The sequence below is a fragment of the Alligator sinensis genome, unplaced genomic scaffold (assembly GCF_000455745.1).
Source record: "Alligator sinensis unplaced genomic scaffold, ASM45574v1 scaffold512_1, whole genome shotgun sequence".
NCBI classification, from domain to species: Eukaryota; Metazoa; Chordata; order Crocodylia; family Alligatoridae; genus Alligator; species Alligator sinensis.
Genome location: NW_005842063.1, coordinates 1840371 through 1850621, shown reverse-complemented (window position 1 = coordinate 1850621; position 10251 = coordinate 1840371). Strand labels below are relative to the sequence as shown.

At 50.9% G+C, this 10251-nt stretch overlaps 1 protein-coding gene across 1 annotated transcript; it reads right to left on the bottom strand.

Moving 5' to 3' along the window:
• Positions 1-3485: 3485 nt before the first annotated feature.
• SH2D5 (SH2 domain containing 5) lies at positions 3486-9812 on the bottom strand. The gene is made up of 7 exons (XM_025203708.1): positions 9666-9812; positions 8396-8644; positions 7205-7379; positions 6056-6161; positions 4957-5116; positions 4013-4305; positions 3486-3505 (listed from the first exon to the last, which is right to left on the bottom strand). The coding sequence occupies exons 1-6, from the start codon at positions 9801-9803 to the stop codon at positions 4084-4086; spliced, it is 1050 nt and encodes a 349-aa protein (XP_025059493.1). The 5' UTR covers positions 9804-9812; the 3' UTR covers positions 3486-3505; positions 4013-4083.
• Positions 9813-10251: the final 439 nt, after the last annotated feature.

Sequence of the window (10251 nt, the reverse complement as noted above, 5' to 3'; positions counted from 1 at the left end):
CGCAGTGCTCGGAAGTAGTGCAGTGAGGGGCTGGATGACAAGGAGCCGGTGCTGTGAGGGGATGAAGTCGTGCGGGGGCACACTGCAGTGACGGGGTGCAGTGCAGTGTAAGGAGGAAGTGCAGTGCGGGGGTGCGATGCACTGAAGGGGCAACATACAGTGAGGGGATGGATGACAATGGGGTGCAGTGCAGGGTAAGGATGAAGTGCGGTGTGGAGGCACGATGCGCTGAAGGGGCAACGTACAGTGAGGGGATGGATGACAATGAGGGGGTGCAGTGCTGTGCAGTGAGGGGGTGCAGTGCAGCCCATGCACCACAAGCTCCCCCCCTCACACCCCCCAACCCCTGCTGCTGCTGCCGCCGGCGCGTCCAGGGGCAAAGGAGTGGAGCCATGAGGGACCCCCAAAGGGCACTGCCCCAGCCCAGGCACCCATCTTGCGGGGCGAGAGGCCTGGAGAGGCACGAGGGACGCGGCTGGGGGGAGGCAGCCTGCTCACACTCACACTCGCGGTCACACTCACACACGCAGCCAGCAAGGCAGAGGCACGGCGAGGGTGTCGTTTTATTAGTCGAGATGCGCAGCACGGCCCACGGGGGGCAAATACATCAGAGCCACGGCGAGCGGGGACACCGCGCGGGAGCGGAGCAGGACGGGGCGCGCGGGACAGCAGGAAGCGGGCTGGTGGCCGACGACGGGCTGAAGGGGCGGCTCATCCCAACGCACGCTTGTTCTCAGTGACGTGAAGGAAGCAAGTGCCCGTCCCCGTTCTGTGCAGAGCCTGCATTAAGCCGGTTCCCTCCAGACCCACTTTCTTCCGGGGTGTCATTTCCCCTTGGCCAATTGTCAGGGGAAAGATTTTACCCGCCGTAGACACTGGCACCCATCCGAATGCACAAGCAATAACCTCTGCAGCTGCCGGCCTTGTCCCAGCTCTCTCCCCGCCCCGGCAGTGGTCTCAGTCCCCCACAGCTTACAAATTGTTCTGCAATGGCTGGTGCAACCATCAGAGACTTTTTTTCCTCTTTTTTTTTTATAACTTTAAATGAAATAAGGGTGTGGAGGTAGTGGGGTCTCCTCAGTAATGGGCGTTCAATAACTGCACAGCCTATCCTTATTACTAGACATCAAGGAAAACCAAGGAGCTTCTGAAGACCATTTAGAATATTTAAAAAAGCAACATTTTTCAAGGTCTCGGCTCCCCGCATCTGGGGTTGAACGTGGAACAAAACTGCAGAATGCAATCATCCCCTTTTAAATGATGAGCACTTGAGATACAAAGAGACTTGCACAAGATTACCGAGAAATCTCCTAGCAGAGCAGGGAATTGCATCTTCCCAAGTTATCTCATAACCTCTGAGCCCACCTACGCTGCAGTTTGTCACCTCTAATCAAGTCGTTCCTTCTGAAGAAACCTATTTAATTTGGACAACGTCCAGGAAGCAGTGATGATGACGAGACCTTTGTGTAAGGCCTGACCAAAAAAAAAATAAAAAATGAAAATCCTATCTTTTAAAGATTAAATAAAGAGACTGGACTACTGATTACCTATTGTAAGTTTAAAGCTAATCGATGTAAAAGGCAATTAGAAGAGGGTGTTACTTGCTAAAGGAATGCATGGTGGAATACATTTTAGAGGGCCTGTAGGTGGAAAATGTTTTCTATTGAGGTGGTGGAGCCCAATAAAGTGAATCCATTCCATTGAATTCACTCAAATTGTGCCACATGAAAGAGAACTTGGTCTGATTGGCACTTGACCCTTTAAAGTAGCCAACGGATTTGTTATTAGGCCTGCATTCCCCCCACCACAAGAAGTTATTAAACCTTGATAAATAACAGAGGTGGAATCAGAGAGTCCTGGAGTTGTTTAGCTGCAGCTGCTCCTACATTAGACCCCCATCGTGCAAAGCAGACTCGGGATGTGCGTGTGGAAGCGTTGCTGCTAGTCATCTCGCGCACAGAATTCACATCAAGAAACTAAGGTTTTCTTTCAAGTGGTGTTCTGCTGCTCCTGCATCATCTCCTTATTTCTATTTCACTACCCTTAAGAAAAGAAACACACCAACCCAAAAACATGTGCTTGTTGCACCAGCCTGCCAAAGGGGCTGGCAAATCCAGAGTTTTAAGGCATGGGCTGAAGGCATTAAGTTTTCCATCTATTGACACCTCTGGGAAATCCTATGAAATATGAACTTTCATTTCTACTCAGGAAAAATTTTACAATCTTTTCTCCGATGCCTGATGAAGGGTGTTTGTGCCCGAAAGCTGGCAATTAAAGATTTTTTTTTTTGCAAAAATCTTGTGGGTCTAATAAAAGATATGACTTCTACCACAAGTCCTGATTGCCTTTTAACTCATCACAAGAGCTTGGGCAGCTCATCAGAACTCAGTCGACAAACCTCGACACAACTAGATAGAAGCCAGACACGTCCTGTTTCTACGCGAGAGCCGACGTGCAGGATTACAGTACCTCTACCAGGAGTGGAAGCTGCAGGTACTTAGCACCTCTGAGGAATGAGGAATCAGGTCCTTAGCACTGGTTTAACATTTGAATGGTTCCGGTTCTACCAGCTCAGCAGAAGGCAAGAAAAGGGTCCGCACAGAAGGCAGTTCCCACATGAGTGAGTCTTCTGCTAGTTTGGAAGCATGAAGGTGGGGAGGAGAAGCATTTAGACAAGAAAAGGAGCGGGGTGAAAGTGCCTTGTCATACAGCGTTCAGTTTGGGGAGACACCAAGGACATTGCAAATGGGATCAGAAACCATAAAACGATTTCAGGGAAGAATCCCAAGTATAAGCAACCTGTACAGCCACCATTGCTGTCAGCCTGTCCTCCTGTCCAGGCGTGTTGGCCTGTCCTCTGCATAAGGTAGTTTTAAAAACAGCTTGGTTAGTTCCTAGGTTTTAATAACTGTGATTTTATAGTGTCCACCCTGCTACAGTATCCTGTATAACGTCCAGCAAGTGTTCACTAGCCTGGGAGATGGGACACTCTTTACAGCTACTACAGTGCTCTGTCTGGCTCTGCCACAGGTGCTACATTTCTGCTAAGAGGAGAGTTTCAGGGGCCAATTGGCTCCAGGGTATTAGATAACACATCAGAAAGCAAGAGTAAAATCCCACCTGCATGCAGCTGCATTGACCATTTATGCCCATTTTTCATCCAATCCCAAGTGTTCTGGGGTTAGGGAGTAAAATATTTCAGTCTCATTGTACTAGAAATATCTTTTTTAGCCTCTGAAAAGTGCATGTGTAACCCTGCTGTTCAATGCAGCTTGTGTCCTTGCCTGAGACTTATCCGCAGAGGATGGGTGTTACAGCTCTCAGCTATAGGACCTGCTCCTTCGGATCGAGCTGCAGTAGATTCATACTTTTGGTCCTGAAGGTTGAAGTTCAGTCCTCAGCCTGCACCAAGTTACAAGCCACCACACTCGGACTTGTACAGATGGCAACCATTCCAATGTGAACAGCAACATCAAGAAGTACTGTGAAGGACCTTGAAGGGCAGCTGTGTTTTGGGAAGGGGCTATGTAAAAACAAATCCCTTCTATTCACTAGGTCTACTTTCTCTGCATTCAGCTACGCTGTGGATGGGTGGCTATGCCAAGGGCCCAGTCCTGCTGCTATTGAAGTTGGTGGCCATTCAATGGAAACAGGATCAGGCATGGAGCAAACTACCCAGGATCACACAACAGGCACTATTTGTTCCTGCCTCAGACTTTAGATCATGTGGAAAGAGAGGTGTAAAATGCTACCAAAGAGGAGTTCTGTGCTCCTGTGCACTGGTGCTGATTGATAACCCAACTAGCCTGAAACAGATCCCAATGTCAAAGTGAACACAGGTTAATATTCCTCAGAGATTACATACTAGGGCTATTACCTGGAGCAATGACTGCTAATATTAAAAGTGCAAACTTGAACACCCATCCTCTTCCTCTCCCCCACCCTCCACAACACAGAATGAGAGGTAAAGGTTAGCAGACGAGGATGGCCAGAATAGGAAGCATAGGTGCACCTTGGACAGTGGGGCTGAGTTAGCACAATTCCACGCATCTGCCAGAAACGTCTCAAAGCCCTGAGCAAACATTAGCCGAGCTCCTGTTGGACTACTGGAGATTTGCTGGGGCTGCAAACCCACTGGGTCGGTCGCGGACTCAACTCCTCCCTCCAGCCATTCTCCACAGCACAGTCTTGCTCTTCGTAGCAGTGGTTCATGCGGCCTGCAGTCAGACAGCAGAAAAACCCCCCTTGGATCCCGGAGTAATGTTCCAACAGCGCCTCCATGCAGGGGAACTCGGCGTTCAAATGCTTCAAGAGTTGAGAGAGAGAGAGAGAGAGAGAGGATTTGAAAAAACCCAGCATAGGACTGACTTCCTGCTATAGCAAACAAAACAGACAGGACAACAGCACGCCTGGCTCCTGCATATAGGAATCCTTCTGAGAGCAAATCACCTCCACCATTCATAGAGAATGAGCAAGCCAGAGACTCCAATGGTCTGAGCTCAGCACCTTCAACCCCTGCAAAATCCTCTTTGAAAGGAGAGATGGCCGTTTCCATCACAGCAACAGGCACAACCTGCTGAAGCATAGCAACGTGGTGAAGTTAGCTGGCCGTGTCTACTGCTGAGAGGACTTAATTATATGAGATTCTTGATGCAAGCAGCCTCAGGGAAGGTGTAATATTAAAGCTCTGCAAAAGGTGGTGTAATATTAAAGCCTCACAGCATCTGCATGAGGTGTCACTCCCCATTTTCCAGGTGGGGAACCAAGGGGCAAAGGCAATTTAACTTATCTCCACGCTACGTGTAAGTCGGGATGGAACCCACGGGCCACTAAAGCGGCCAAGTAGATAGCACCGGACTCTCCAAACAAACACTCGGCTCGCCTGAAGGCAGAAAGAGAAGAATCTTGACCAGCTCAGATGGCAATGGAGTCACTCAGCCCCCAAGACCCCCTTACCTCCACGCAGTACTTCCCCTGATGGTTTTTGAAGATGTTGTAAGGGATGACACCGCACTGTGTTCTCACTGACAGGCACCACTGATTGGCTGATCCTGGCTCTGCTCGAAGGAGGAAGGCTCCTAGAACGTCTTTCCTCAGGAGCGTGATCCCACAGTCCCTGTGGGACAGGTGGGAAAAAGTTGGACAAGAGGCATTGCACGGGAGTCTGGGAAGCAATCCTCCCCCCACCCAGAGATAGGTCCACTCATCCAGAGTGGAGTCTGCTATTGGGGTATGACCAACTTGAGGAGCAAGCTCTGCAAAACACGCAGGTGAGATGAGACTGTGTTGGATACTTCTTCCACTTCCAAGAAAGGGCCCACATGCAGGTCCCCTTCACCCAAGATGGGCCATGGAACTTCAGGCTAATTTGGCCTTCAGGCTTTACAGGTAATTTGTACACAGGGGATATAGCGAGGAAGATTTAGTGACATGGAAGGTTTTAGCTTTTCCAAGATGCAGATGAAAATCAGAGGCAGAAATGAGGCATGGGCTTTCCTCTCCAGCTGCTCTGACTAAGGCCATTAAGGATGGCCCTAAGCAGAGGTCTCTTTCTCTGTGTTGACAAGGATGGTCTCTCTCTATTTTGACAGGAGCAGATGAAAAAGATTATGGCAGACAGCACAGAGGCTCAAGCCGCCACTGCTGCATGGAGGAAATAAGACTCAATACAAACTCTGCGCCAACATGTTTGGAGAGCATCACCTTTCAGTCACCAAATTGTTCTTCAGCTTTGTTGCCCCATAAAGGTACTGCATTAACTAGATCTGCTGGGCCCCCCTTTAGCATCTGGCTTATGTAAGATGATAACACCATGTTACTGCTACCAGCTAGTGCCAACAGTTTTTTTGCTCAAGAGGTAGCAGTCACTGCTTTTCTTTTTTGCTGAATGGGCTGTGTTCAGCCCTGGCTGAAGAGCCAAAAGGAGGTCATTCACAATAGAGGGGTTAATCCACAGAAAATGGGCTGACTTCCTCCCTAACACAGAGGAGATAAGGGATGGAAAAGGCAGGTGAATGCTAGAAGTGCCAGGAAACCTGCAGAGCCAAGTACTCACCTGGCAATCCCAGCAAAAGACCAGGTGTTCTCCATCAGGATGCTCTCATTTTCTGTCAGGTAAACCAAGTTACTCTTGCCACCCTTGTTATCCCAGCCTGTGTGAACTGCAGTGAGGAGAAGGAGATGCAGGTTTAACAAGCAGACATCAAAGAAGCAGAACCTCACTTTTCAACAAGTTATTTCCCCAATAGCACAGTTACAAATCTACCTAAATTTTTATGGTGTCCTCATCACTGCCTGTCCAAGGGACTCTATCCTGGCCTTAGAGAGGTTGGTATACAAAGAATCTCTCTTAACAGGTCTTCACCGCTGACTTGTATGAAGGAAAATGAGAACACAATATTATTTCCCCTTCCTGTAGCTGCATGATTTATCACAGGAGGTTGTCAGGCTTCTTGGGTCACAAAGGGTATGGCTAGACCTCACCTCCAGAGCAGGGATGTTCTTGAGTACATCCCATCCATCCACTCCTGCTCACACCCACCAAACCTGTTTGGGGGGCAACCCCAAAATGGCTTCTCTCTAGATCTCTATCTAGACAGACAGAGATGCTGTTTGTTCCAGGGGCATCCAGGGCAGGGGATGCTAGGGCAGATATCAGCCTCACCACTGCATTTTCAGGTTTGGTGCACATTCCCAAGCAGGCCCTGCCCACTGTGCGTGTCCCTTCCAGGAGCACCAAGGATGCAGTGCTTTCTGTGCCTCCATTCCACCCTCCTCCAATTGACACGAACTGAGCTTTGCAAGATGGTATGGTAGCATCAGGTGGAAGCACAACATGCTGAGCACACGCTTTCAGATACGTTACAAGATGGTTTGTTTGTGGATGAGCTGGCCTAGGAGCCCAAGGTTTGTCCTTGAGTAGTTAGTTGCAAGGACTAAAGATGACTTCTGCCTTCCTGAAGGTGCTGCAGTTGCTCAAGGCATAGCAGACAAGAAACCCCCATTACACACAAAGCAGCATCCACACAACCAGTAGGTCATGAACAGCCCCTCTAGTCACTCCTGGCTCTGTAGAAGCATACAGTGGCCACATGCATAGTATTTTCATTAAGAAGTCACAATGGACATAATTGAAGTCATTGCTTTTTTTTTTAAATAGTCCTTCCCCACCCCAGGTGCCTCCCGCCCTGCCCCTGTAACTCACACATTTCCCGGGCAGACTGATGAAGCTGGACCTCATAGCTGCAGTCCCGATAAGCCCCCGAGCGGATGACCTTGCTGCGAATTGCCTTCTTGCGCACCAGGATCGGGGAGCAGTATGGATTCCATGGGCGAGAGCTCCCCACATCCTCCCTCTCCTCCAGTTCCAGTCTCCTCTCCTACAGGCACAAGCCAGAGCAGATCTGTATCCATCACCAGTGGGAGATATTTGCTCTTCCGTTTGGCAAACACTGCCCAGAACACACAGCACCCCACACAAAAGGACAAGGCAAACCACATCCCAGCTCAGCCATGCTTAGCACACACTTCCTGGTAGACTCCAGTCCCATTATGTCCCTGAGTCTGCAGAGACTAGGAAGGCATCCAACTCTGCTGAGCAACTAGCTTTAAAGGAGCCACACTAGCTCCAGTGTCATTTTGTGTTCCACTCCTCTGCATTGCAGTGCCCTCTGGATGGCTCTCCCTTCTCCCTGATCATATGGAAATGGTCCAGTTAACTCATGGGCTAGAGATGCTGCTGGGCGTTCATGCCCAAGGAGCCCGAGGACAGCCAGCTGAGAACAGATTTACAGGTGCTCCTCTGAGGTCAAAACCAGCACCGAGCTTCACAGTCTTGCTCACCTAATTTGTACATTGCTGAAGGGAAGCACTTCGGGGTTTTTGTTTCATCTGGGACCCCTCTGTATCCCGCATGGCCTCCTCTCTCCAGCTTTACAAACACTTCTCACATTCCACCCATCCTCGTTCTATCCAAAGGGGACTGGACATGCTGCAAGCCTCTTGCAGAGGGCTGTCATGGGCCAAAGAAGGACCACATTTCCCTCCCCAGGGCTGAGTGTGCTGCCTCAAGGAAAGAACCAGCCTTGCCAAGCAGTTCAGTAGGAAGCAATTTCCCTCTAGAACAATGATCCGAATGCAGTCACTTGGCAGGTTGGCAGGCCAGATCCAGCCCGCAGGCCGTAGGTGGCTGCCCCCTGCTCTGGGACAACAGCTTGTTTGCTCATTTGTTGCAGCTCCAGCTGTTGCCCATAGATGACAGTACAGGACCTCTCCTATGGAAGAGTTCCCCATGGCCTTTGCTCCCCCACCCCTCAGCATGGTCAACGATGGGAGGAAAGACACCCAAAGTCTGGGAGGCAGATTGCAGCAACCCCCCAAGGAAGAGCCCACTTACCACGCTGCCCAAGGAGCCCGAGTCGGTGGGACAGGGGAGCCTGCGGAAGGACACCAGCGCGTTGACATTCTGGGAAACCTCCTCTGGATTGAGTGGCTCTCTCACCACTCCGGCCCCCAGGGGCACTCCTAGCAGCCTCCCTGGCTCCCCCGGGGCAGGGCTAGTAGGGGGCTTGGCCTGCTCCTCGGGGTGCATGAGGAGGTAGTAGAGCTGGAACGAGCGGCACAGAAGCAGGTGCAAGATCTGGACCTGGCAGGAAGAAAAACCATCCCCTGTGAGATCAAGGGCACTTCATCGCTGCTCAGCATGGCAATCCTCACCCTTCAGCCTGTCGCCCATGGCTGGGACCCACCACACAGGCTAGCCTGGTTTCCAGCTCAGATGATGACCCAGGACACACCAGAGGATCCTTCAACCTCTGGACACTGAGACAGGGCTGCATGTGCCTGGGAATGTTTCTGTGCTGATGGGCCACCACGCACTCTTCTTTCACTGATGAGCTCCTTTGGCAAAGATCCATGTCCCACAAGAGCTCACCAGGTGCAGGGAACCCTCTCTTCCCCACCCACAGATGTAGGTGTGCCCCACCTAACTGACATGCATTCCTGGATCCCTCCTGTAGCTAACATGCAAGTTAGATTTCAAGGAGCAGACATTGAGCTTATGGGGGAGGCAGGGGCAGGAGGAAGGCCTGCAGGGCTAGGTGTGAACTAAGTCAGAGACAGTGCCCTTTCTCAACAGAGTCAAGGTACAGTGCTATATGGGCAGTCTGACCCCGAGATACCATGTAAGGAAACAATCAAGAGAGAAGAACCACCTCTAAGGTGTTAGGCTATTCAGCAAGAAGCCAAGGGTGCTGGCAAATGATGGACCAAGTGATGCCAGAGCAGACTGGCATTGGCACATTGCTTAAAAGGGCAACAACAAGGAAAAGCATGCTGTGAACAACCTGCCCACCTTTCAGAGCTGCCCCCAGGATGAGGACAGCAGTGCTGGAGGGCACTGCTATGCCGAGGAGCAGTTATTGTCTCTGTTTGTAGCCTGGGGTAGGTAACAATGGGGTGGATAGATGAAGCTGCTGCAGTTCTACATGTAAGAGTTAGAAGGCAGGGTACTGCTTGTCAACTGAGACACTGCTTTTAAGCGGAAAGTGCATCCCCGATAAGCTGAGGGCACATGGGGGCCTGAAGCCTGGGCAATACTGAAGCTGATGGCAGTCCAGACACACAGGGGAACCAGGCCCCATTAGACGCACACACAAGCTTGGTACCTCTCCAGGTTGGCTCCCCACAAAGAGGTGGCAGAAGAGCTTGCTAGCTGGGCTGCGTGGATTTCGTGACACAAAGGCAAACTGACAGTCTGTGGGCCTCCACGTGGAGTAGAGGATCCGTCTCAGGGCATGAGCCATCAGCAGCGTCTGAAAGAAAAGGGATGGAGAACATGGGCTCTGCAGCTAACAGCAGGGCAAGGGCCAGCCCCCCAGAAAACCCCTGCTTCCTCTGCCAGACTGCCCTGCTGCAGTCCTTTCCTGGCGTTGAGAAGCTGAGGAGTGAAGAATCCCACCGGAGATCCTGGTCTCTTCTGTCAACTGGGTCTGTGTCAACACAACCAACGCTGCTTGGGCTGTCAGCAAGGCCTGAACCTGGGACTTCCATACCAAGACTAGTGTTTGCACTGCAGAAGTAAGTCCCCACCCCAGAAGCAGCTGCAGACTCAAGCTTTGAGACCATCTGCCACTAGTCCTAAGAGGACTGGCTCTGTTCTTCCACAATGGGCTGCATTAAGCTCTATGCTGAGAAACAGCACCACCCCACAACTGCTGCAGGAAACTTGTGCCCTTGTGCTAGGGAACTGCT

Bases quoted from the DNA above. Each gene is read 5' to 3' on its own strand.
- SH2D5 (XM_025203708.1), bottom strand. From the start codon at position 9,803: ATGGCTCATGCCCTGAGACGGATCCTCTACTCCACGTGGAGGCCCACA. The intron at 8,645-9,665 runs GTACCAAGCTTG...TCTTCCTGCCAG, and splicing joins TGGGGAGCCAACCTGGAGAG to GTCCAGATCTTGCACCTGCT. The intron at 7,380-8,395 runs GTAAGTGGGCTC...TTGTGCCTGTAG, and splicing joins CGGGCTCCTTGGGCAGCGTG to GAGAGGAGACTGGAACTGGA.